Source organism: Acomys russatus, chromosome 5 (genome assembly GCF_903995435.1).
Source record: "Acomys russatus chromosome 5, mAcoRus1.1, whole genome shotgun sequence".
NCBI lineage: Eukaryota > Metazoa > Chordata > Mammalia > Rodentia > Muridae > Acomys > Acomys russatus.
In genome coordinates this window covers 23,358,237-23,385,438 of record NC_067141.1, presented here as the reverse complement: position 1 = coordinate 23,385,438, position 27,202 = coordinate 23,358,237, and the positions used below count along the sequence as shown (strand labels likewise).

At 51.4% G+C, this 27,202-nt stretch overlaps 1 protein-coding gene across 8 annotated transcripts in view; it reads right to left on the bottom strand.

The window, feature by feature from the left end:
* The window catches only part of Kcnq1 (potassium voltage-gated channel subfamily Q member 1), a 332,780-nt gene that overhangs the window by 253,031 nt on the left and 52,547 nt on the right, over positions 1-27,202 (bottom strand). For all 8 annotated transcript variants that reach the window (XR_007830636.1, XM_051145712.1, XM_051145714.1 and 5 more), the window contains exons 3-10: positions 19,146-19,272; positions 18,627-18,705; positions 18,085-18,181; positions 17,219-17,359; positions 10,741-10,851; positions 9,605-9,700; positions 7,175-7,297; positions 6,049-6,190 (exon numbers count right to left, since the gene is read on the bottom strand). Coding sequence is in view for 7 of the 8 variants with exons in the window: in XM_051145712.1 (XP_051001669.1) it covers positions 6,049-6,190; positions 7,175-7,297; positions 9,605-9,700; positions 10,741-10,851; positions 17,219-17,359; positions 18,085-18,181; positions 18,627-18,705; positions 19,146-19,272 (916 nt within the window). In the remaining variant the exon portion in view is untranslated. The remainder of the gene's footprint in view (positions 1-6,048; positions 6,191-7,174; positions 7,298-9,604; positions 9,701-10,740; positions 10,852-17,218; positions 17,360-18,084; positions 18,182-18,626; positions 18,706-19,145; positions 19,273-27,202) is intronic.

The following is a 27,202-nucleotide window of genomic DNA, read 5'->3' as shown; positions in this document are numbered from 1 at the left end:
GAATCCAGGACAGCCAAGGCTACACAGAGAAACCCTGTCTCAAAAAAAAATCTCTCTGCATTTTACCTTTCCCAAGAAATTTGCCATTTCATTTAAGTTGTAGAACTTAACAACAAAGAATCACAAAGAATAGGCTTGAGGTTTTAAGTCTTGTCTTTTGTACAGAGCTGAGTGTCACTTCTGGCACTGACCAGTTATGACATCACTCTTACTTTTTTGGTCTATCTGGTTAGCCACTTACTTGATTTTTCTGGCCTTAAAAAATCAACATTGATTTACTTTTTTTTTTTTTTTCCTGTTTTCAGTTTCTTACTCCCCTCACAAATCTTTATTTTCTTGTTTCTACTTTTTTTGGTTTATTCAGCTATTTTATAGTTCCAAGTGTGAGGCCTTCTCTGAAGTCTGTGCGTGGTTCTTTACGGTCCACTAAGAACTGCTTTAACTACACCCTGTCAGCTATAGCATGTTGAGTTCTCACTTGCATTTGATTCAAAACATTCTACGTTTTTCTCTTAGATTTCTTCTATGACCCTGCATTATTTAGAGATATGTTATTTAATTTTCATATATTTCAGGATTTGCCATTTCTTAATTGATTTTTAATTTAATTCTATTGTGGTCAAAGGACATATGACTTGAGAATTTTAAGTTTATAAAGTCTTTTCCCAGCTCAGAATACGGTCTGTTCTGGCATGTATTCTCTGTGTAGCCAGCAGCCATATTTATCCACTGCTCTTGGAAGAATGCTCTACCAGGGTCAATTAATTCAACTTGATTGGAAGTATTGTTCAGATCTGTATTTCTGTTGATTTTTGTGTCTCACAATATCATCTCTAACAAGAAAGGTATTAAAATCCATAATACTACTTATAGATTTTTCTTTCTCCTTTTATACATGTTATTTTCCTTTGTTCAATGGTAGTTTGTTTTTAGAAATAGCAACCCATGGAGCCAGGGGGTCGGCTCAGCAGTTCAAAAAGCACAGTGCTCTTGCAGAGAATTCTTAGCACCTACATTGGGTGGCTTACAACTCCTACAATTCCAGCTCCAGGGGATCGGATACCTCTGGCCTATGTAGGCACCTGCATTTATGTGCATATGCCCCTTCCAATAATTAAAACAGAAATATCAGTTTATTAGCCACCAATAATTTAAGTGCTTTACATATACATCATAGGGTCTGATGTGGAATATTTTCATCATTATTTTTCTAAATATTCATCAGTTTGGGGCTTTATTTTCTCTTCAAGAGAATAAGTTTAAATGTCAGAAGCATCATTGTTCAGAAGAATAAAGTACTGAATCCAGTTCCAACAAAATAAAAAACTTAAATCTCGTAGGCCACTTTCCCATCAGATTCAAACTAGTTTTCAGAGTTTGTGTAACAGGTGATCACCACAAAATTATTGGCATAAATATTTGCCTGGAAACAACACAAACCAGTTTCAAAAGAGTTTAAAATGACAGGCATTAATGCTCATGTCACAGTAAGTAGATAAAAGCAGGATTAAAACTGATCAGTCAGTATGGACCCAATCCAGGGATGACAGTCATCAAAGTAGGGTGCAGCCGGGGAAAGGACAGTTGTCCAAAGCCTAACAGCACTAAGACAGAAGACAGTCTTTATTCTTGTCCCTGTTTTTGTGTTCCATAGTGAAGATAATCTACTTTTCTAATCAGAATATATATGTGTGTGTGTGTGTGTGTGTATTTCAAAGTTCACATATTTTCCTATTAAAGATATAGGCTACCCTTAAAGATACAAGCTGCAGTGCATAGACTATTGGACAGGTGTGCCAGATGGTAAAGTCAAGCCATGGGCCAAGACAGAAATAGCTAAGTAGGGTACTGCTGGAAAGATAAGGAGAAACAAAGCTCTCATAAGTCACACAAGCCTTCTAGGCCTCGCTTCCATGCAAAGTGGGCCCACTGGTCAATCCACGGTCATGCAGATTTGTCTTGACATGAAATAGGAGGTGAAAAGGCAAGATGACAGGGTAGAGTTCTCAGTGACCGCCCAAAGTGAGGGGAGAGTCATCAGGACACTGGGGTAGAAGAGGCCAGGTGAAGTGCTGGTGAGAAGCTTCTGATCCAGGCTCAGCGCATACTCACGAAGCGATGACCAGCCTTCCTACTGGCCTCACCATACCCTACATCCCATCAGTGAGCAGGGGTTCTCCAACCCAAAAATCTTGACCCACTTCTTGGGACTCTGAGGCTTCTGTGAGTCATTTGTGACAGCTGGGAGGGTGGTTAGAAGTTTCGCTTAAGTCCTTCCTGCCAAAGTCCTGCGTGAGATCACGCCTGAGGTCTAGAACGTAGGTGCGGGAGGCAGAAAGAGCTGTAGGTGGACTATTACTCTACACTCGGGCCTTCCCTTCCCATCCCCTGATGCAGCACAGTGGGAAGACTGAGAAGTGACAGAAGACCTGCTCCTGCCTCTGCAGCTGCCATTGGCTTCACTTTTGGAGCTCCTCAAGCTTATCTATAAACCACCTGCTTAACACTAACACGGCCACCTGTAACAGAGTCTGGGACCTCACCACAGCCAGTGTGGCCTAAACAATTGAGGAGTGGGTTTCTAAATTTACTGCAGATGAGTTCCGGTCTCCTGTGTGGAGAGAGCTTTCTCTGACACAGAAAAAGCTTCTGTGTCTAGCAGCAAGTCGCCCCTGTGTCCTTAAAAAAAAAAAAAAATCCACTCCCTCCAAATGCCTGGGCAAGTTTTGCATTTACCTATGATAAAAAGTGCCTCTAGAATCAGCCCCGAGGGCTTGTAACAGAGCAGGTGCAACAGGGCAGAACACATTCTGCCTGAACCAGGTGGCCTGGGACTCAGCCTACCTGAGTAGGCCAGGAGCCCTAGATGATGGAGAAGCCATTGTCCAAGTTCAGCCCTGAGGAAGCTGACACTGACAATGCCTCTCAGCTTCCTGCTATGCTTCTCCACAGGGACACATACCCATTTTTACTGCAGGGTAACCTGGGCCCTGATGCTACCACAGAGACTCCTTCCCTTACCTGCTTCCAGCAGTTCAAGTCCACCAAGGCAAGGCTGTACACATCTCCATCTCTCTCTCTCTCTCTCTCTCTCTCTCTCTCTCTCTCTCTCTCTCTCTCTCTCTCTCTCTCTCCCCCCCTCTCTCTCTCTCTGTACACATCTCTTAGGTGAGTTTTATAGAGCATCCTTAGGACACATGTGTGCCCCTGTATGATTCTGGGCCTTTGTTCAGTCATCTTTAATTAAGACCAGCACTGCAGCCTACCTTTACCCTTAGCATACACAGAAAGGACACGTGGAGTTTTGCACACCATGAACAGGTGTGTGTCCTATGTAAGGATAAGATGATGGCTTCCTAGTTCTCAAACACAGATGAGGTCCAAGTCCTGCTTTGGCCTGGCACTAGAAGTCAGTGTGACAGCTTGAGCTCTGCCTCATGGGAGCAGACACTCTTGGGCTTTCCCAGTGATGGTATTCCCTCCCTACCACGGGATTAGCACCCCGTCTCCATGCCAGAGTGCCCAAGATTCCCAAGAGCCTCTTGGGTAAGGAGACTTAGGTATAACAGGTAACCCGTAGGGTAGGGGTTGCCCCAGGTCCTTACAAGGACTAAACCAGTGGCTCAGTCTCCAAAATCTGGTGGCTCTGGACTAGGCTGACTTATCTCATTAATAGAAAGAGACGGCATGGTGTGGGAGCATTCCACAAGCAGGGCTGCTTTCTCCGCTCGTGTACCTCATTAACATGCCACAGACATCACTACGGACTTCATAACACTAAGCAGGCTGAATGGACGGCAGGGACACTGCTGCCCCGTATTCAGAAAACATCAAGTGATGCTTCTCCTGGGCAGGCACAGGGCTGCATCCCTGCCGCCTCTGCTCACACCCAACCTGCCCATTAGCATTAGCAGAAAGCCCCTATTTGCATTGAGACAATGGTCCTGCCCCTGAAGCAGAGCTGCAGGGGCACTGGGCATTTGTTGGCACAATTGCCCTTTGTGCCCGCTCCAGTGGGCAGGCGGGGAGTATGTCCCAGGGGCTCATGGAGATGTGGCCAGCCCTGAGCCAAATCCCCATGCCATCTGATGAGGACGCAGCAGCTTGGCGCTCGGTAGAGTGGGGCCCAGGCTGGGTCCTGACAGACGGGATGCCTAGGATAGCCTTCAGGAGCACAGAAGAGCCATGGATCCTTTCTTTAATACTTCCCACCCTCCTGTCAAGATGTAGTGGAAGAAACAATGACACAGGACACAGGTCAGTTGCCCTCAGACAAGCTGGACTTGGTAGGCTAAGGCTCTGACACCTGTGAGAAGAAGAAGGAGGGACAATACTGTTGATCATCCTCTGCTATACCTGAAACTGTCCTTACAACTGGCAATAAAGCTGGAAGTTTCTGGTGGATTCTGGAACATTCTACCTAGTCACAAAGCATTCAGGCATTGGGAAGAAGTCTGAGAAGGGAGGAACAAAACTAAATGACAGCAGAGTGGTGGGTGGGGGGTGTATGCAAAGTGTCAACCCAGGGGACAGTGTTGCCCACATACTGTTGGTCTGGATCCTTAGTTCCCACTCTACCAAGCACGCAATATCAGTGCCTACTTCTTACTGGGCAGAAGAGGCTGGGCGTGACTCTTGGTGGCCCAGATCCTGAAATAGGATGTCCAGTCCCTACCAGGACACTCAAACTGAAGCCTTACTATGCAGCCTGGGACTCACTGAAGGTAAGCAGGAACAATTCTGAATGAGACGCAAGATTCTGACAGCCAAAACCAGGACCACAGGAGCCAGCACTAGGCCCTGGGTTGCCTGTCGGGAAAGTGAGTCAAATACCTGTGTCTTTGGCTCAAGCTTCCTCCAGCTATCATTTCTTTGTGCTTTCAATCAGGTGTCCCCTCCACCTAGGACTGACATCTTGGGCAGGGACTTTAGGAATATTTGCAAGGCCTCTCCTCCCTGCCTTTGGAGGAGTGGTTCCTGGACTTGCCCAATTCATGGATACTCTGGTACCTTAGATAAAATAGCATAGCATTTGCCTAGAACCTTCTTGTACCTCCTCATGATGCATCCAGGTTCCTCAGAAGAACAACCGCCATGTAATAGTGTGTAAATGGACTGAGTCAGAGGATGCAGAACTTGTGCACACTGGGTGCCTGGTCTATTTGCCTCAGCACACAGTCTGAAGAGGAAACAGCCAGCAGGACAGTGTAAGGAGCTTCCTGGGAGACGCTGAGCAAAAAGCATGTGGTGACCTGAGCCACATCGCAGTCCTGGTGATGGCTTACTCTCTCAATACCCACACTGACTCAGAGGAAGGAAAAGACCAGAACCATTAAGATTTGAGTTATAGACAGTGGCTAGACTCATGCACCCTGAGGTGGGCACTGAAGTTTTCAGCGAGACACAGCGGCTGTGGGGGAAGCTGCTTCCATAGCCACCCATGCTGTCTCCCCCAAGGCTTACAAACTCAGAGAGTCCACTCTGCATCTGATGGGAGGAGTGTGAGAATCCCAGACCCACACAGCCCTGTCTCATGCAAACAGTGCTCAACAGTACGCCATGATAATGGCAACAGCACATGCACCTCCTGAGAAGTGACTGTGGGACCTTTCACTCCCACTGAGGTCCCCTGACACAGAACCAGACCAGAGGAAGGACATGTCAAAAGTGCCCTTAGCCTAGCTGCCTTGTAACTGGCATATTGCATTGGGATCAGTGTTGTCAAGGACAGGTATTTTGTATGCAGGCCTGTCCAGTGTTTGGATGTCTGGGTCCTGGTGAGTTTTGCCTCTGTAAGGTTGTAGCGAGGCTCTGCAATACACACCTGAGAAGGGAACTCAGAGAGGTCAGGCATATTTTCCAGGCCATGCAGTAGGAATATGGCATCCCAAGGTAGACAGTGACTATATATGTGCTATGGGGCCCTATGGACAGAGTGCCAGGAGAGCACTAGGGGTAGGTAGCATGAAAGCTCCCCACATCCAGGTTGACCCTGCTTCTGTGTGAGCACTGAGTGTCCTGCCCCTGCACACATGTGAGCTTGCTTACCTGAGCTGTCATAGCCATCAATGGAGAAATGGTCTGGCCTCCGATCCTCTGGGGGGTCATACGTGATGTGAGGGACGTTGAATACCTTCTCTCCAGGACTCATCCCGTTATCCTTGTCCAGCTTGAACTTCTTCCTCTTTACCTAAAAAAAATTCCACACAAGAAGTGGCAGTTCGAGGGCACCATCTGTCAGGTCCTCAGCCAGCCCTAGAGCACCTGTAGAGCCCCAGAGTCTAGCTTTGAAATGCATGCCCTTGGGGGAACTTGGGTCAGGGGCTGAGCTCCAGTACCCACAAGCATTGGTGGAATGGGACTTCATGGTGCTGGTGCAGCTGGAGGTTGCTTGGCCTAATGTGGCCCTCTATGAGCCACAGCCTAAGAGAGGAGGGCAGACAAAAAAAGACAGACAAACAAACAAACAAACCTAGTAGACTGTAAATATGCAAGCTTGCACCAGGGCAGTAGGGCTGAAGGTCAAGGCAGCAAAGTGCGTGGTAATGCAGTGCAGGCCCTGGAGCCTCTTTAAAGAGGTCTCCTGGAGAAAGCAGGCAGGGGGTAGGAGTTGGGGGGCAGTTTATGTGAAGTCAGGAAGAGCGTTCAGACAGACTGGAGAGCAAGTTCAAGTGTCCATGGACAGTTAGAAGCTGGGAAGGTTGTCTGTTCAAGGAGAGGGAGGGCAGGGGCCAGGAAAGGGAAGAGCCCCAACCTTTTCCTCACGGCTCCAGGCAAATGGCAGGACTCCTGCACACAGCTGTGGGAACCTGTGGTCTTGAGTGCTAGAACTTTCCCCTTCTGCCTGCTTGACCCAGCATGGAAAGCTCAGCACCAGGATCCTCTCTGGCGTGAGCTTCCTTCCAGCAGCTGATGAAGCTGTCCCATCCTATCCCAGAAGCACTCTCTTTAGACCTATCATATCCTGGGCTTGGCATGACCAGTCCAATATGGCTCCAAGGCGGGGGAACATGAGGACAGCAGAGATCAGGCACAGAGTAGACTTGCCCTGACCTCAGAATGAGGCTGAGACCCCAGTAAGCACTACACTGAGCGCCAATACCCAGGTCTCATGCTCGGCCTCCTGACCTGCTAATACGCAGTCCCCATCCTGTTGGTTGCGGAGGCTGCTTACCATGACAGACTTCTTAGGCTTGGGGCTGGGGGACAGCAGATTGTGGCTCCGAGCAGGCTTCCGGACATAGATCTTCCAGGTGGAGGAGTCAGGGTTCTCGGCAGCATAGCACCTCCATGCAGTCTGAATCAGGCAGAGGGGAAAGAAGGGAAGGGTCAACGGTCCAGCCACTCAGCAGCACCTCTCAGAGAATCATGAGCTCCTCCCTGAGCCCTGGGCCCAGCTTGTTCCTAGGCCCCTTCCCTGACAGCAGGACTTGCCCCTCTAGGCCTAGGAAGGAGACTGTCTCATGCATTAAGTATCTACCACTCATAGCTCAGACGCTACCAAGGCCTTTGCCTGTTACGGGAGCCCCTCCTGAAGGGACCTTGAGCAAGCCCCAGACATACAGAGATGCTCAATTAAGACAGAGTTAGATGACCAGAATGTACTTCAGAGAGAAGACTGTAGAAAGGGGCTACTCGGGGCTGTATGAGCACTAGCACAGTGTGGAGGAGTAGAGCCCCAGGGACCAGGGAAGGTGAGGCCTCCCAGGGTTTCAAGTGCTAGCCCTGTGGCTGTGAGGAGTCTCTCTGGTGACTGCAGATGAAGCTCCTGGCCTGCATTCTAGAGGGAAACCCCTCCTCATAGTCATCACAGCAAGATGACCTGGAGAAGACACTGGAGGGGCCTGGAGGAGCCAAGGGAGCAAGAGGTGGGAAGGAGCAAGTACCAGAGAGGCTCTTATGGGGACATACCATGGTGGCTTTGTCACTACAGGCCCCACGAGCATAAGAACATAAAAACTAGTTGAAAGTTCCACATGCTGGCAAGGCTTCTGAGTGACAGCCCCACACTATGATAGGAACACAAAACCCAGGCTGGAGTACTTATGACCTGGGACAGTGTGGAGGCCCTTTATGTCCCATGCACACCCTTTGTGGGCAGCTCCATGCCTCACGCAGCCTGCAGCTCCCCATGGCATACCCCTGTGTTGCCTGGGCTTCCCGCTCCCACCAGTAAGAGCCCTGGCACATCTTCCCACTGTGGGTATGGCGTTTGGAGGCATCTTGTCCACAGACCATGTGGTTCCTGTGCTTAGCTGAAGAACCAAATAACTACCTGGCTGTGTTAATGTGGCCAAGGCGGGTTAGTGGGTTTGATTTAAGGTTTTTTTTGCAAATGAGAAGCTGTGGGGTCAAGCCAGGCCTGAGGGAGCACATGGCTGCAGCTGCCGGCCTCAGGCCTGTTGCTATTTCTTCTTGTGTATACAGAAGGTCCAGGCCTAGGCAGATGGTTCTGGAAGGGCATCAGAGGGACAAGTTGAGGCCCAGAACTGTGCCAGAAGCTTAGATAAGACCACAAGAGACACAACCCTTGAGAAGGGCTGTCCTTCACCCCAGAGCCTGCCCAGATCAGAGAATTCAGGAGACAGGCCTGTAGGGGTGTCACAGCCAGTCAGGGCCTACCAAGGACACTTGATCCAGAGGGGCTCACACAGTGAGCATGGCCATTATGCTGGTTAGAGGGCCATGTCCATGTGGATGCTGCCTCATGGAGAACATCCATACTCTGGGCCCTCACCTGACCACTCCTCAGCTCTGTTAGCAATGAAAAAACAAACAAAAAGACAAAACAAAAACCCCATGGAGGCCCAGTTTCTAAGTGGTTTCTCTGGCATTGAAAGGCAGTCCAGTTCTCTAGAGATCTCCCAAGGGCCTGTAGTAGCAAATCCCACCATCTCTTCAGCTACCTACCTCTAGAACCTTCTTTCCCTGTTGCTCTCAGATTGTTGTCCCTAACACCCAGGCTTCTGTGAACTGTCCTGTCTGTCTGTTGTACCTGCTGCTCTCACCTGTGGCCACTGGTCCTAAGGGATGCCAGGCCTCCCAGAGGCACTACCACTGTACAGGCTGGGTTCTTGTCAATGCCAAGCTTCATATCTATCTCCTCTCTCTCGCTTATCCTATCTCTCTCTCTCTCTCTCTCTCTCTCTCTCTCTCTCTCTCCCCGTCTCTCTGTCTCTCTCTCTGTGTCTCTCTCTCTGTGTCTCTGTCTCTGTGTCTCTGTCTCTGTCTCTCTGTCTCTCTCTGTCTCTCTCTGTCTCTCTCCCTCTCTCTCTCTCTCTCTCTCTCTCTCTCTCTCTCTCTCTCTCTCTCTCTCTCTCTCTCTCTCCCTGTCTTATCCTTGTCCCCAGAGGCTGAGTGGCCACGATCAGGTCTTGCCCTATCCTACAAGTATCGAAACACCATGAGAGGTGAAACTCCTGAATCCCTGTGCTCATCCTGTCATCCTAATAATGGATACTTTCCCAGGGAGCCACCTCTCCATGGGAGGAGCCACAGCAAAAGGACCCATGCCTCTCAGGTAATGGACACTGCTGGGAGTGGCTCCAACAGCCAGACAGATGCAAGTACATAGCACTGACAGCCCGCCAGGCATGGTTCCTACCTGGATGAGTGAGGCTGCGGCTGGGATCTGCCGGTTGAAGTGCTTCTGCCTCTGCTTCTGCTGGACCTTCAGGGCAAACCCGGAGCCAAGTATCCCCTGGTAAGGGACAGAAGGTGTCCACTGTCACACAAGCCATGCTGGCGAGTGCCCAGCAGAGGACAGGGTCCCAAGGAAGAGTAAAAGCCAAAAGCACTCTGGAGACCAGATTTGTGCAGTGCTTAGGACTGTGGCAAGGAAGGCACCACCAGAATGTGGGTCCAAGACACAACAGATGGCACACGAGGGTACATTTGAGGCTCAGCCTGCCTGACCTTGCCAGCTGAATCCACTTCCCAGGGCAGATTCAACATTAAGCCTGACTCCAGAAGAAGCCTGAGTCTCTTTACCCATTTCTAGGTACCACCAGTGGGAAGCCATCAGCTTGTGCCTCTGGGGCAGAGGGAACTCCTAGGGGAGCAGAAGTTTGAGGCTGTCCCCAGCAAGGATCCCACAGTTACTGCAGCCACTGTGGCCAAAGGGACAGCAGCAGGGAAAGGGTGCTTGCCTTGGCAGCTGGGGGCCATGCAGGGGACACACATTGTATGTCATGACCTATGCCTATGTATCACACATGCACATATAACAGACACTTGAACACATCATCTCCTATGTGCTACAGAGACCCATGCAACGTAGATACTATATGGACATGGAACACATATGCAAATATATGTGTATTTATGGCACACATGAAATCACAAATATGTATTTATAAATAACATCATGTACACATACACAGAACATATGGTAAACACAGATACTCATACAGGTAACACGTGTATACAGTATATATACACAACATGTATAAGACACATCTATAATGGCATATATATATATATACATATATATATATTCAGTGTGTCCTACATAGCACACATGTATGGACATAGGTCTGTGATTTCCAGAAAAATCATGAGACAGAGCCACTCCTAGCTGTGGAGCAGGCCTGCAGCTCCTGCCCTGTCTGCTCCCGTGCACATGACTGCTTCTGTGAAGTGCCATGACAGGCTCCCTCTCACTCTACTTTCAGGGATGCCCAGGAGTTTGGGGCAAGGAGGAGTGGGCAACAAAGGAGAAGGGTCCTCGTGGGCACCTACCGCGGGGAGTGCAAAGAAGGATATGGCAAAGACAGAGAAACAGGAGGCGATGGTCTTCCCGACCCACGTCTGGGGTACCTTATCCCCGTAGCCAATGGTGGTGACTGTGACCTGCAAGGAAGAAGGGCTGCAGTCAGTGGCTAGCAGGCAGAGAACCTCAGGAAAGACACCAGTCCCAACCCAGTGACTTGATGACAAGAGAGACCAGTCTAAAGCCCCATCTACCAGGGTAGTGAGGCGCAGCTCTGAGAAAGTGCCAGGGGCAGCAATGTGGTGAGTTGGTTCCAGTTTCTGAGCCACCTAAGTTCCTCAACTCCTGACTGCCACAGATGGCCTGCCTCTGGGGTTACAGAGAGCTTGGGGTGTGCAGGACAGGCAAACAGCTCAGAGCCCACCCACAGGGGCCAGGCTTCCTGCCTCACCCCAAGGCGCCCTGGCCACCGAAGTTACAGCCCACTGGCCCCCAGGAGGCCGGAAGCTCCCACTGAGGCCAGCAGTCCACAGAGCCCCAGGATGGGGCTGACACACTGCTTCCTGCCACCATCCCAGGGAGCCAGATGTTTCATTTTTCCTTTTCAGAGAGAATAAGACAAGGCACTAGCCTTCTTCTCGGTGGGAGAGCAGCGTCCAGAGTGTGCAGTGGGACAATAGGAATGAGGGGCTACCCCCCCAAGACCACCCCCCAGGCCACCCCTGCCAACATCTGAGGTTTGCTCCTGGGGCCTCTGATGAGGGACTTGGGGGCCCACCCTGGCTGTGCCTGATTTCTAGGTCACATCATGAGGCTGCCTTGGGTCTGCTGGGAGAACAAGGTGGTCATACATGCACACACAGCCACTGGGGTCATAGCACCCTGCCCAGTCAGCCCTTCAGCTAAGGCGGGTCAGTGTGATGGGAGAACCTGCCCTTTCAAGGTCTTTACAGCCTGCTTGTTCTAGGCACCTCAGCTGTCACCACCTTGGAAGTCAGGTGACAGCCACCCAGCCAACACCTACATGAGAACCCCTAACAAGCCCAGCTTCCCATCAGGATGAGCAAGGATGAGACCAGGGGAACAACTATCTAATAGATGCCAACTGAATTGAAGTGAGGCCCAGAAAGGAAGCCACAAGATCCCCTTCCTAGCACCGCCCCCCCCCACCACCCCCAGCCATCACTGCCCACTCCATTCCCAGACAGACTGCTTTGGACCATGGCTGTTCCTCCAACGGCCACTGAGGAGGATGGGCACACAAGAGAGGCATAGGGGTCAGAGGTGACTAGGCACATATGAGTGGACGGGGAGTTAGGTGCTCACAGCATAGGCAAGCAGCACCTTGACCAACTAGAACTGGGGAGCAGAAGACAAGGACAGCAGGGGTGACCCACCCCACAGTGCCAAGTTTTCACTCTGGCCAGTGTGCTAACAGGTCATGAAGCAACAGATCAGTTTCCCTGGATAGAAAACAACAGAGCAGCCCATAGCTGGGCCCAGGCCACCGCTGGGCCACCCCTGCAGTGCTGCAGCAGGCAGTAGAGGCCACGTACTGGTGTTTCCCACAACTGCCCACATGAAATCTTCCCCACAATGTCATCCTTAAGCAAATCCATACCGCACACAAACAGAGGGCATAGCAAGCCATTCATGGCTGGACCCTTTAAAGGGACCACCCTGTTCTACATATGTGGGCATAGAGTTGTAAATGAGCCTCACATGCAGACAGGGACACTCATTCACACACATACACATGAGGGAATATGTACACTGACTGAGCTAAGCATGTACACACTGCAATAAGTTCACAAAGGGGTCTAGAGGGCATTCCCAGGACTGGCAGCCAGGGCACATGCTGTCCAGACATCTTACACGTGCACACCCGAAACTGCACAGACAATGTAAGCTGAAGCCAAGCCACTCTCCTGGGATTGAGGGCAAGGCTGCCAGCAGGCTGCTGGATGACAGGGCTCAGGGGAGCTGGAGCTCCTTACTAGTGGTGTCTTCCAGAAGGGCCTGCGCCCCACATGTGAGATCTGTCCCACAGCTGCCTTCTCTAGGGAGCCAGGCACATGACAGAAGCTACTCATGTAGGCAGACCTGGGCTGGAGCCAGTTCAAGGTCCTCTGGGATACATGGCTTATTTGAGGCTAGCCTAGGCTACATAAAACCAAGTCCATAAAGGGAAGTGGGGAGAAGGGAGGGAGGAAAGGAGGGAAGGGAGGGGGGAGAAGAAGGAAGGAAGGAAGGAAGAAAGAAGGAAGGAAGGAAGGAAGGAAGGAAGGAAGGAAGGGACAAACATCCACAAAGATGGAGGGGTAATAGCCTAGATTGCAAGCTGGGAAGAAACATAGCTGAGTGAGGAAACTCCTTATGCAGGTAAAAAGACCCAAGGCCATTCCCTTTTTCCCTAAGGTCTTAGCTGACCCTCCACCCCAAGATCAGGAGTAGGAAGGGCCCAGGGCAGTGGTCCTGAGTGAGTGCTGTCTAGCCCCCTTTCAGAGGGCACCTGTCTACTAGGACCCGCTTCCTTCTCACAAACCAAAACAGACCTCTTCATCTAGCTCTTGAGTCCTCACTCCCAAGTGGCCTGTCCCTGTCAAGTTGTTTCCCCTCCCCCCCCCCGAAGTCACAGACACAGCAATTTTATAGAGCTCATTTTATAGAGCTGTCTGGAGCCTGTTCTCAAGTCTCCTGAGCCAACGAATAGAGGGAACCTTAGCAGGACCCACCTGAGCCATACACATTTGCATTTACAGATAGCGCCCCAGTGATAAAACCATGCCGCTTGTCCCCATCCTCCTTGAACTGGCCCCCGGACCAAGGGGAAAGAAACTGGGAAAGACTTCCAGAACTGGTGGTACCTGGTCCCCTCCCTTGAGTCTGGAGGTGGTTTGGCCCAGAATCTCCAACCACAGTCATTCCTGAAGCTTACCTTCTGCACATTCACTGACTTGACTCTCATCTATACTCCCTTACTCGATTGCCCAAAGAGACAACTTGACATTGCCCAACTATCAAGACCTCTCCTTGGGAAAAGTTCACTAGCAAGGGTCCTGGCAGGCCCTCCGCCTTCGCTGCATGATACTCACAGAACCTACATGGAAGACGAAAGGGCTGAGTGCTACCAGTGCTGGCTCCTGCTCTGGCCTTCACCGCTCCAAAGTCCGGAATAATGACGCCTCCCACTGACAGTTCCACAGCCTTGCATGTGACCATGTAGGAGACCTCCCCAGCCCAAGGCCCTTCTTGCCTGGCTCTGCAGGATGCAGTCCAGTCTGGGAGGTGGGAACTTTTCCAGAGCCTCCAGGTGAGGAATGAAGCGCCGTCAGACTGGGGTTTTTTAAAGGGACTGAAATATAGGGTGGGTTTCCAGCCTGTTCACTTGAAGTTCTGTATTTAGCTGCTTGGGGTAAACAGCTTAGCAGCTGCTTGTTTTCAGAGACCCCCAGGCACTAAACAGAGGAGTCCGTGTTTGCAGAAACGGTGTTTTCCTGCACTCAAACCATAATATAAACAAATGCGTTCTGTTTCGGGGGTAAAGGAAAGTCTGAGGAGCTCCTCAAATGCTTTACAGCCACACTTGGACATTACACTAGGGGGTTCTGGGTTCTAGAGACTTCACACCCGTGTGGTTGTTGCCATTAGAGCAGCTTTGCTTTCCAGCTGTAGGAACCCACAGCCGATGAAGACAGGGCCACCCCACAAAAATGCTGCCTGGATACCTATATTCTGGACTTATCTGTGTCCCCCACATGGCTCAACCCTACCCACACCACCACCACAACTACACACAGACTATGGCCTTCTTCAGAATTACAGCTTTCCTTCTGGGTATCCTAATCCAATGATGTGCGTCTGTGTGAAACACAAAGGATGCTAGGCCCACCAGAAACCAGACTCCACAAAGAAAGGCCCTCTCTAGAGCCTTCCAAGTGAACATGGCCCTGGACATGCCTCAGCTTCAGACTTTGGTCTTCATAGCCATGGGATCTCAGCAGAACGGGACATATTTAATCCACTTGCTGGCATTGGATGGGCTTCTCTGCCTGCATTTATCTGATTTACGTGCTCAGTGAATAAGCACTGGCCAGCTGAGGTAACTTCATCACAGACTCTGCAGGCTAACAGGGTAAGAGGCGTTCCCACCCGTGCAGGCATGCCTGTATGCCCAATGTCTCCCTCAGTGTCCCTTAGGGGAAGCTAGTCCAACTCCCAGGGTCTAGCCAACACCCTTTGGGATAGGGAATGGATAGGGCCTGAGGCCTAGTCTGGGGCAGGCATAGCAGATAGAAGAGAGGACTGGCATTTAAAAAATGCTCTCACCTGCGGAGTTCACTTGACAACCCCCCCCCCCCACATTAAACAGATGAGGAGCCCAGGGGCAGGGCAAGGTGGGGCCATACTCCCCTTGTGGAATGAGGGGAGACAAAGGAGATGACTGTTCATTGGCTCAGGGCTACATTACTCTGAGCCTGGCTGCCCTGTCCTGCAGCACTCAAGTTCTGATTACCCTAGAGGTGCCAGGAACATAGCCTTGGGCTGCTCCCACTAGACAGCTGCAGAGACAGCCACTGAATGAATGGGGGCCGTTGGCCCCCTGAGCTGGGTGCAGCCAAGGGCATAGGGCCTCATGGGAACAATGGCCAGGCCAGGGTGCGCTGTGGCCGAGGCCTGTGCTGCAGCTGACAGAGTGGGCCGGAGCACCGGTGCCAAGCTGGGCACAAAGAGGCCGTGTTCCTGGCCGGCGGGCGGATGTTTGCACAGGTGTGGGAGTGGGGGCGCCTCTCTGCCGAGGGCTAGGGGGCCAGAGGCTGAGGGGGGGTTGGGGGACTGGGAAGTAGCGCCTGCAGAAGGCTGGGAATGTGGGCAGGGCAGCACCAAGGCTGGGCATCACTTGTCAGCCACACTGTGGGCCAGTCACCTATTCACTTTCTGCTGTGTCTTGGCCAGCACTGCCCGTCTCCCATCAGAGAATTCTCATTTGGAGCAGCTTGCCCCCCATGCAGGCCCTGCTACATCTCTGGGATGTGTCCTCCTATCACAGGCAAGCTTCCTACTAGGGCACTGAGCTTCTCTACCAATCCTGCTTGGTCTTGTCATACTGGAATATCTGGGGACATCAGCTCCCAGAAGGAAAGGCAGAGGCTGAACCTGGGGCCCGTCTCAACCTGGGAGCTTCTCAGAATGTCCTTACCTTCCCAAAGCGGTTTAGAATGCTGGAAGCTTCCAGAACACAGACTTAACTCAGCCAATGTCAAGAGCTCTTGCTGTGTGCTCTGCTTCCTGGGGGCACTGGGGAACTGTGGGAATGTGTGTTTGTCCAGCTTCCCATCCACACCCCAATCTAGAAGTTCTGAGAGTAAGCAGACCTCAGAGACTGTTCATTCCTGGTTGCAGTATTCATAGGGCACTCAGGCCGGGGTCCGAGGCATCTGACACCACCATGGATGACTGCTTGGCCTGAACCAGGTTCCCAGAGTCTGTGATGGCCCTTTCTGTAGGCTGCCACCAACCAGCCAACCTTCTCACTAGCCTAGTAAACCAACCACAACGTCACAGGCTGAGAATGCTGTGTGAGATGGAGCTGGTGCCGGCATCCTCAGTGCTCTGCTTCCAGGGGAGGGCCTGAAGGCCATGCGGCAACTATCAACTTCTGGAGGATACTGAAGTCAGAAAACCTCCTGGCTTTTAGGCCATGGACACCTGGATTTCTTCAGCACCATCCTCACCAGAACCTCTCTAGCTATCTGACTCCCTGGGGAGTCATGTCACTACCACCCCCCCCACACACACACCCACACACCTACACCCCCACACACACACACACACTGGCCTGCAGTACATTCAACCCTAGCTTGAGAGGTCATCTGTCACACACCAGGCTCCACACAAACTGGCAGCTCAGCAGGTTTGGAGTCACCTAACCCAGGAGGCTCATGACCATCTTCGTGACTTAGGGCCCGGCTGGCACTCACACTTCTGCTGCCTGGGGCAGTTAAAGACTTTATAGATCTCACATCCAAAAGCCCTTGCTTCCTTCTCCCAGTTCCCAAGGGCCGTGATGGTACTATGCCATCACATGGCTTGATCCCTGGCACACCCTGGGTCAGCATAGACACCAAAGGCATGCAAAGTATGCATTTGACCCCTCCCTGCACTCTGAGTCCAGGACCCTTCCAGGGTAAGGATCATCACAAGGTTGAGGTGCTGAGTGCCAGGATGCAAGCCCTTGCCCCGCCAGCCAGATGGGACAGAAGTTGAAAGACAACAATGTTCAAGTTTCAAGACAGGGACCAGGGAACATTCACTGGGGGTGCAAATGGGGTCCACGTGGTGAGCTTCAAATGCAAATTTTGTGGCTCAAAAATTTTAATACTGGCATTAGCAGCCTCAGTGGAGGAGGCAAAATATTGAGCAAGTAGAGTCTAATCCTCTAACCCCAATTTGCTCATGCCCGTGTGTCTCCTACCTGAGACACCTCAGCTAAAGACTCCAACTTACCACCCCCCACCACAGAGCATCTGCGTAGCTGCCAAACTCGATGTGGCCGGACTCGTTCACTGCATCTTTCTCAGCCAGGTAGACAAAGTAGGAGGAGAAGATAAGACCCAGAAAACCAATGTACAGGGTGGTGATCAGCTCCTGGGAACAGACAACACAACAGCCATGGTCACATACCCTGTGGTCCACAGCCCCATGAGTGTGGTGAGAAGAATGCCTTGGTAGAAAGTTACAGAATTTGCTAGGTTATTCTAGGTTGCCTGTAGCCAGCTACACATGCAGAAATCACCTTCCAGAGTAACTTAATTTCTTTTTGTAACTTAATGTTTGCAACTCTTAAAAGTGGCAGGTAATGTCACCTGGCAGGGAAGCAGGTTCAGCTATCACCCTGAATCAGCCACTTGGGTCCATGCATCTTCCTTTGTTCCCATGACAGGATAGTGCTTAGAGCCAGCTGACCCAGAAGGCTCTTTTAGAAAAACCAGTTCCATCTGGAAGGTATCTGGGGGCACTAGCATGCACCACCCCTGGTTTCATAGGCTTGATTTCAGAGCTCCATCATAAGTCTGCTCTTCATCTTACATTTTCTTTTGTCCTAAGCCGGAAGGAAGGTGACAACAGCTCTGCATTCTTGCCAGGCCAAGCATCCTGGCATCATGGCTGTGACATAGGTTCAGGCTGGGAAGGCACTGGGGTTTTGGACTCTGTCCTCAGACCCATATGCCTTGGTACGTGCCTAGCCCTGGGCCACTCAGCTGGGGTCCAGGTGCCAAGCTACCACCACCCTTGAGTCCTGACCTTGCGAGTCTCCAGCACTCCTGCTATAGGCTGGCCAGCTCTGTCCTGCCCATACCAGGCTCACTCACCTGGCGGTGAATGAAGACTACGGAGCCCAGGAGCCTCCAGGTGCCGCCCTGGCGATCAACGTGCAGCATCCGCAGGATCTGAAGGAAGCGGATGCCCCTAAGAAACAGGAAGAGAGGAGCTGAGAGGGCCTTGGTGGTCACAAGAATTTGCTTCCTATGTTCCTGTCCCCACCAAGCCCCCAATGGGCAGAGAAGACACACAAATGTCACTTTGCCCTGGGGTCATCTTACTGCTTCCTACAGGTGCCTATGAACCTTGTCTCCAGGAGCCCTTCTAGATAGCCTTCTTGAGGAGGCCCAGGTCACCCACATTACAACTGCACAGGCAAGGTATCATCTACATCTTAGGAGCTAGGAAATGCTGGGGTCATACCTTGAAACCCGGGTTGCCTACCGTCTCAATACTATGGACTATGGCCATCCTGCCCCTGCCCCTGCCCCTGTCCCACCCTCCATGAAAGGGACAGTGAGACTACAGCTTAAGAGGAGGGTGCTTTGTGGTGGGTCCTGTCTCACAGGGAGAAATGGAAGAGCCAACATACCTGATAGCTGATGTGGCGAACACTTGCCCCTTGGAGCCCACACAGAGGACAACCATTGAGGCTACAACCACGATGAGGTCTGTGGGAAGGGCAGCTGGTCATTATTTCTGGCATTCAGGAATCTGGGGAGGGTGTGCCACCAACCACATGGGGGAAAGAGAAGGATGTGCCACTAAAGTAAGGTGGGACCCAACAACCAAGGGCACAGGAACAATGCAGGGGAGGGCCTATGTGTACATGTCAGTGTCTTTTCCCAAGCCAAAGTAGCCAAGAGCCTAAAATGTATGTCAAGCCACGCTGAGCAAGGAGGGTTAATGAGGCTGTGGCTCTAGCAATGAGGAACTGAGTGTATTTCCTACTGGCCTTAGGGCCTCCCTTGTACAGGGACAATAATGTGGTGGTGGCGAGGGGCGTGTCTCAGTCCATAGGGACTCTCTGGGGATGACTTATCATGGGGATGCTCTTTTGGCTCTATGAGTGTAGGGTTGAGTGTCTACAGGATGAATAGGCAGGACTCACCAATGATGGAAATGGGCTTCCGGGCAAAGCGTAGCCGGCCCCAGATGCCCACATATTTGCTGCGGCAGCCTGCAGACCAGAGGCGGACCACATACTCTGTCCCAAAGAACACCACCAGGACGATCTCCTGAGGAAGATGGCAGTAAGCTTGTATCAGAGGCTACCACCACTCTGGCTGGACCACCTACACCAGACTATCATGCCAGGAGTCTCTGCTGAGACACCCGGGACTAGCAGGTTCAGGTGTCCCTCTGTAGTAACAAGTGGTGCCTATGAGTGGCACCCACCTGGAGAGGCCAACACACTGAGGCCAGAGACAGTAAGAGTGGATACTGGCCAGCTACCTCCCTCTGGGGAAGACTCCACACCAGGGTCAGGGTACAATGGCTGGGTCAGGCAACACAGGGCTGACATCTGTGTAGTCCAGCTTCATGGAATCCATAGAGCTCAAGCCCTGCACCTGAAAGTGAGGGCTCAAGGACAAGCGTCTCTTTTCACCTCATAGCTCTGCCTTACTCTAGAGACACTATATCCACCCCGTATGGCCTTTGCTAAGGTCTGGGTGCAAGAATCCGCCCCCCCCCCCAGTTCCTCCAGAGGTAGTAGAAGGAGTAAAACAAAGGGCACGGGCAGCATCGGGTGTGAAAGAGCTCCCCTATGTCACTTCACATAGACCAGGCCTCTCCCAATGTATCCACATGTGCTCGGAAGTCAGAGTGCTCTAAAAGAGAGGGGTTTCCTAGCTAGAGGAACCCAGGCTATCATCCAGGTGACTGCAGTGGATAGACAGATTGACAGGTGGTGAACAGATAGAAGAGTAGATGAGCGAGCGGGCAGACAAATGGGTAGGTTCATGAGTAGATGGATAGATGGATGAATGGAAGAGTGGGTGGATGAGCAGATGGATGGGTGCGTGAGTGAGTGGGTGGATGGGTGGGTGGATAGCTGGCTGGCTGGGTGGGGGGTGGGTGGGTGGATGGATGGATGGAAGTAGATAAACACGAAGGCAAATAGACGGCAGATTAATGCAGGGAACTGCTGTGAGAACCAAGTTCAAGAACAAAAGTGGGGCCATTAGTTTTCTTAATAAAATCAATAGCTAGACAGAGGGCTCCTGTCACCTGGCCCGGCCTCTCACCATGATTTAGAATGCAGCTAGTGGCAGTCTGTCACAGCACTGGGTGAGAACTACTGTGCTGCTTTGTGTTCACACGGCCTTGACACAAATGAAAGGGACAGGCACTAGAGGCCTGGCCATCAACATGAGAAGTCAAGGTGAGGCTGGGGCCTTGCCTTTGATTGGTGAACAGCCTCCCCCTTTTCCATCCTTGACTATCTGCCTCCTCAATGAAACACCCAAAGACCCATCGCATGCATGACAGTATGTGGAGGCCGAGGCAGTGGTTGGCTTGCTGTAGAACAGTGATGGCTAGTAGCCTGATCTGGGGTGCCCGTACTCTGCTGCCAGTCTGGGTTCTTTCCCAGATCCTGCCACAGGGTCATTGTCAGAGAGACTGGCTGTCCTGAGTGAGAATCCCCTTCCTGCTTGCTTCATCCCAGGGCAGCTCAGGTCTGGTCCTTAGTCCTGCTATGGCATGAACATGTGAGTGGCCCGTTTACAAGTGTGTAATGGGGGTGATTTGATATAAATATGCACTGCATGTGAATTACAGCCCACTGTGGCCCTCAAGGCCTCTAGCCCTGTCCCAGCCCTGTGCCACAGCTCCCAGCCAGGCTTCATTGGTAAGAGGCCCTTGGGGAAGGCCTGGGGTGAGGAGGTGAAACCACTCCCACATATGTTAGGGGACTGTGCAAAGCCACAAACCCACGAAGCCACAAAGCATTGTGCTACTCGGGCCTGCTTCCAGCTGGCTCTCTGCCTGCCTCCCTCAGGAGCCTGGCCCTGGAGGGGACTTCCTCTTTGACGGGTGACACTGGCTGTCCCTGCCCCCACCAAGTCCCCTGCCAGAGAGTCCACCATGAGTGGGGGGCTCAATACTGCCCATTATATACAAATGCTCTTAATTAAGGCAAAATAATACGCCACCTGGCTTGTGTTCCGGGCAAGAGCATGGTCTAATGGAGGCATGAGCTTGGGAGATGTCACACCTCCTTCCTTGTGAGAAAATAAACATTTGTCCCATGAAGTGGACTCATTGGGGATGGGGGTATATGTGGTGGCTAAATGTGACAGAACAAAAGGGTGCTGGCAATGCCGAGCCTAGTTTGGCTGAGCATAACAGGGAGGATCCATAGTCTCCTTCACTCCAGTCAGTGCTCAATATTGGCCTGTTGAATGAATGAATGAATGAATGAATGAACGAACGAACGAACGAACGAACAATCCGTGAGCAGGTGGGTTGCAGGGATATCCATTCACCTTTGCTTCTTGAGACCCTGAGCCTGTAAGGCTGTTGCCGAAACTACCACATGTATCTTTGGTCAGCATTAAAACATATTCCCAGTTTCTACCGCAGGATGTGACTCCGTGGGAGACAGCATGCCTGACCGTGAGAGGCCCCTGGTTATAGTACTAGCCCAGGCAGCAGGCTTCTGTCCCAACCCCTTGGGCCATGCATCACCCCTCTGGCTGATCATCTAGTGGGGTTTTCTTACTTCCAGATGTTTGTCGTTACTCTAATACCTCCTTAGTGACGGCGTCTGATGACGACAGGAGCCTCCTGACCTAGTACATGGAGGGAACCCCATTTTGGGATTGGCCGTGTGAAACAGCAGGCTCCCCTTATACAAATCTCCAACTCTCATTCAGCATGTGGACACAGTGTGTGAAGACTGGATCCAGAGGACTTTGAGCCCCATCACCCGCTGAAAATGGCCGGCTGGTTATGTCCAGGACAGGCAGGGCTGAGTTAATCAGTAAGGCCCAGTGGCTTGTAGGAAGGGGGCTGGTGGGACATACTCAGATCCAGTGTTTGGACAGAGATAAAGTATCTCCATTACCATCAGCTTTGCACATGTGCTGGGGCTAGGAGGGGTAGCCCTCAGACCAAAGGTCATGCTGGGACTCCAGGAAGGGTTTGGCATTTGGCAGGGGTGTTGAGTTTGTAGGAGACAACACTGTGGGGCAGTTTGACCCAGGTAACAACCCCCTAGTCCTCAGCAGGCTTAGGAGAGGCTAACAGCCTCTGTAGAACAGACCCCAGGCAGGGTTGATGTCAGCTGTTGCCCCAGCACGGTCACCCTCAGCCCAGGCAAAGGCAGGCCTGAGGCTCATCTGTCCTATAGAAGTAATCTAAGTACATCTCCAGTGCTGAACAAGAGGTCTCAAACTTCTCGACAACAGAACATGTAAATACTTGCTACTGCCCTATACCTGCTCCTATGGTCCACTTGAGGCCAAATGCTATGGGCCACCACCCAAAGGATCTCATGGTCAAGTGGACCCCCTAGACCCCAGGAACATCACATCCTCTGGATTCCCCATGTCCTCAGAAGCTTGGTGTGTGGCATATACTCTCTTACCAACACCCCCCCCCACACACACACACCTTCCAACCCCTGCCTTGTTTATACCATCCCAGACCTTGTAATGGCCACCTAAAAAGCCAGTATGCTTCCCCACCAATAAAAGTGCCAGTCCAAGGCACCCAGCATTGTCCAAGCCCCCTAGAGGGCCTCCAAGAGGAATCTACATGCTGCCAGAACCAAGGACTCAAGGTCAGGGGACATTGATGGAGTGTGGCCCTGAGCTCTGTCCTAAAGATAGGGGGGGGAAAAAAAGGCTGTCCTTGGGCTGATGAGCCAGAGCTGAGACAAAAGGCAAGAGAACACAAGTGGCCCCGCCCACCCTGACCACTGTTCCTTGGACTAGAGCTAGGCTGAATCTTGGCTACAGATGTATAAGGGACAAACTGAAGCATAAAGCCTGCAGCTTTTTCTGGATTCACCAAGGCAGGGTCCCACCATGTCTCTTTCCACACACAGGGAAGAAAGCCCATGAGAACAGGAGACTACTTGCCCAATGAATAGACTGAAGACTTGGGACCAAGGCAGAGGATCTCACCAGCAGGGTAAAAGCACGGTCTCAGGGTTTGGGAGTAGACTCTGGCAAGTGAGGCTAGCTGCCTCTCAGAGGGCTGACTAATGACGCATGGCATGACTGGGAACATGAGGACAGAAGAGGTTTGGGGAGGAGCCATCAGTAGGGATAGTATATTCGAGTCAGGGTCTTGTGGGATCTGGCCCAGAAACCAATGTATAACGGGAAATAGCCTAGGGTGGACGGTGACCTAGAGACATAAGAGCCAGGTTACCTAGCCAGCTGTGACAGGCAGTGTCCTGAGTAAGGATAGAAGATGAGCCTGGATTATGTGCTGGTCCCAGCACCCCTATCCTGCTGGTCATCTGTGCATGGCAGGAGAGCTAGAGGTTATGCAGGTGAGTCTGGGCTGAACGTGGGTGTGGGGAGATACAAGAACCCTGACTCCAACATACTGGGTGCTTGTTGGAGCCCTTTAGAGCCTTGGGGAATTAGAGAAGGAAAGCAGGGGCCAGAGCCTAATTGCCAGCCACCCCTCCTGAAGCTCTGTCAGAGAAACAAGAGGGGGTGGTCTAGTGACATACGAGTGCCAGAGCCAACAGCCAGGGGTTTGGATAGGCTCTGAAAGCAACAATCCTTAGAGCGTACCTCTTGCAGCATTCTGCAGCCTGTCCCTTTGCCCATGTGCTGGTCCCAACCCACATGCTATGCCCTCTGCCGTGACCAGGAAGCAGACCCCAGCTACAGTCTTGTTTCCCATAGAGTAAGTGTGGAGAGTTGCATCTCAAAGAAATGATTCACATAACTTAAAATTATTTTTAAAAACAAAGCTGCAGGCACCGAGGTTCCGCTGATAGTGTGCTTGTGCCTAGCATGCATGGCCCCCTGGGCTCTGTTCCCAGCGCTGTATAAACCAGGTGTGCTGCTGTGTACCTGGATTCCCAGCACACAGGGGCATGGAGACAGGAAGTTCAGGGTCATCCCTGGTTATGTTGAAAATCTGAAGCCATGGAGACAGGAAGTTCAGGGTCATCCCTGGTTATGTTGAAAATCTGAAGCCAACCTAAACTAAATGAAAGCCCTTCTTAAAAACAAAAACAAAGCAAAACAAACATACCAAAGACAACAACAACAACAACAACAAAAATGCTTTAGAAAGGCAGGCAGCTGTTTGATGGAGAAGACACACAATTAAGAAAGAATGTCCACAGATATAGACATTTTATGTCATTAACTGCAGGAATACAAACCAAAACAGACGCTGCTGTGTCCCTCCAACGTTTCAGGATGGCTGCAAGCAAAACACGGGCAATGACAACAGTGGCCAAGGAGGCAGAAAGGCAGGGCCATCATCCACGTCTGCTTGGGGGAGATAGTAAATCCACAGTGCTGGAAGCATGGCTCATTGGTTCCCAAGTCATGAAGCACCCACTCAATTCTTCTCTAAACAAGATTCTATCTTTAAAAAAAAAAAAAAAAAAAAAAAAAAAAAAAAAAAAAAAGCAGTAACCCAGAAAAGAAATTGCTGGGCTGGGGAAATCAGGTATCGTAGGTATAGTACTTGCCTGGTGTGCCTGAGGCCCTGAGTTAATTCCCAGAATCACACAGAAATGCATCAATAAAAACAGAAGGGCCATTAAAAAAAAAAAAAAAAGATCTTCCACAGAACTTAGTAATTGTACTTTGGGGGGTATACCTAAAAGGTAGGCAGGGCTTTGATGAGCTATCTCTCCACTCTGTTTACTCTGGCAAGGTACACAATAGCCAAAGGCAATGTCCACTAAGAGGACAGAGAAAACAGGCTCCAGATACAGGAGGTCACAGAAGAGTCCTTCAGAAGTGTGCTCCTACACAACACAGCCCGGACAGGCCTTGGGACCCTCCTGCTGAGAGAAAAGTCCTAGAGATCCCACTCCTAGCACAGCTGTAGGCCCTCAAGTTGCCAAAGCCACGGGGACACAAGGCAAGATGAGGTGGCAGGGCCTGAGGAGTGAGCGTTGAACAAGACCAGAGGTTTTTTTCATCTGAGAAAATGGAAAGTTCTCCAGGTAGACGGTGAGGACAGCTGCACAACAATGGAATTAGCTCCGCACCCACTAAGCTGAACACTCGAACATGGGCCGAGATGAGAGATTCTTACATCGTGCGTATTTTAGGAAGCGGAGTGGTGGCAAGATGGCTCAGCAAGGAAAGAAGACACTTACCCTGCCAGGCCTGTTGACTTGAGTTTAATCCCCAGACCCACATGATGGAAGAACAAAACTGATTCCTGTACGTTATCTCTGACCACCACATGCATGACCAGATACACACATGTACACACAAACTAAGGGAACACATGTCATATGCCAAGAAAGATACAGGAAGGAGAAGAGGAGACACGAGGCCCACAGGATCTACTGCCTGCAAAGTACCAAACAGACCTCGCCATGGCTTCTGTTGTAAAGAGAAGGAAGACAGAAGGGAGACGGCAGTGAAACAGGGCCAGGAAACATCCAAGTACTCAGGCTCTCTCTAATCTCATCTCGCTACCGCAACAATGGAACACGGTGATGCATGGGCTCGGTGGCTTTCCAAGTTCTGGATGCTGACAGGGACATCTGGGCACAGACACACTAGCTCTGAAAACTTCACAGTGGGAACTGAAGTCTTCTCGTTTGACAGGTGGACACTGTACACCCAAGCTGGACCCCTGTGGGCTGCAAAGGATGCAATACCCCCCCCACACACACACATTGCACATGTGCTTGCGGGTAACCACAGAAAAGCAGAGACCTGCCCACATAGGAGCCTAAGGGGCTGAGATTAAAGTAAAGGAGGCACTGCACTGAAAAGAGAAAAGGCCAGTACAAGGTTCACAGCCTCACGGGCCCATCCTTGAAGGTTGCGGGCATCTTATCTATTGTTTCATTTTATTAGCTGGTGAATCCTACTTCTGGAAGGGTGGGGGTCCAGCTTACTCCAATCACTCACCTGTGGGCCACAGCAAATCCAGGGCAGGGCACCCTGGCTCAGCCCAGCTGCCTTGGACTCTCACATGAAAGACGCTTAATTTTTTTCTTTCTCTTTCCTTTTGCTTAACAATCAAGGGAGCTCAGAGATGCTTATCATGGGTGTTTGGTGTCTCTGATGTTATGTTGTTTTATTATCTTTTTCATGAGAGAATAGTTTGAGAGCTGACTGGCAGATTAACAGCTGCAAATGAAGGGTTGGCCTCTATGGATAGGCAAGAGGGCCAGCAAAACCAGGTCACCAGGCCAAAGGCCCCGCCAGTCTCCCTGATTTCCTCTAGACACTGGACAGGGCAGATTCTAGGGCGTATGAGCTACTTCTAGGCCACCTGTAGGCTACCAACCAACATAGGAGTATCTTGGGAAGCTAGGGCTAGGGGCCTTCCATCTTCTCCATCTTACAGGAAGATGGCCATTTCCTGAGCCAGGGGGCTTCCTGTGGGAGGACAGTACCCTCTCAGCACACGGCCAGCCAGCAGACTTTGGGGCCAGCTGTTCTGACTCTACATGGGCCCCAGTAAGCCATAGAGAGGGCCAGCCTTACATTCTCAGGACGGGCAGCTGGCCGGAGGCTCGGTGCCGGCATGCAAGCTGCTCAAAGCACCCTTTGTTTAGGTCCTGCCTGTGGCCAGCTGCTCCCAGCCGCTGGCCTGTGCTGAGAGCCCATGGGCCCCCCGGTGACATGTGCTGGGCACAGCTGGAGCCCTCAGGACATGCTCACTGCCCACCCTGGGGACCATCAGCCCCCACAGGCTACCAGCTAATCATAGGTGACACAAATCCTTCAGGGACTCTAAGGCGGCACAGAGTCAGGTCCCACTGGCTGTAGAAGAACCAGGACCCTGTGGAGAAGTGACCATTTCTGGAACAGCCCATTGTTCTCCAAATGTCCCGGATACTCACTGTGTGGTAGATTTCCATTGATAGGCCCCTCTGAACTAAAGCTCACAACTTTGATTGAGGAACACCACACACACACACACACACACACACACACACACACACTTCTCATCTGAGCCCCAGGTGGCCTGGAGCTGGTCTTCTTG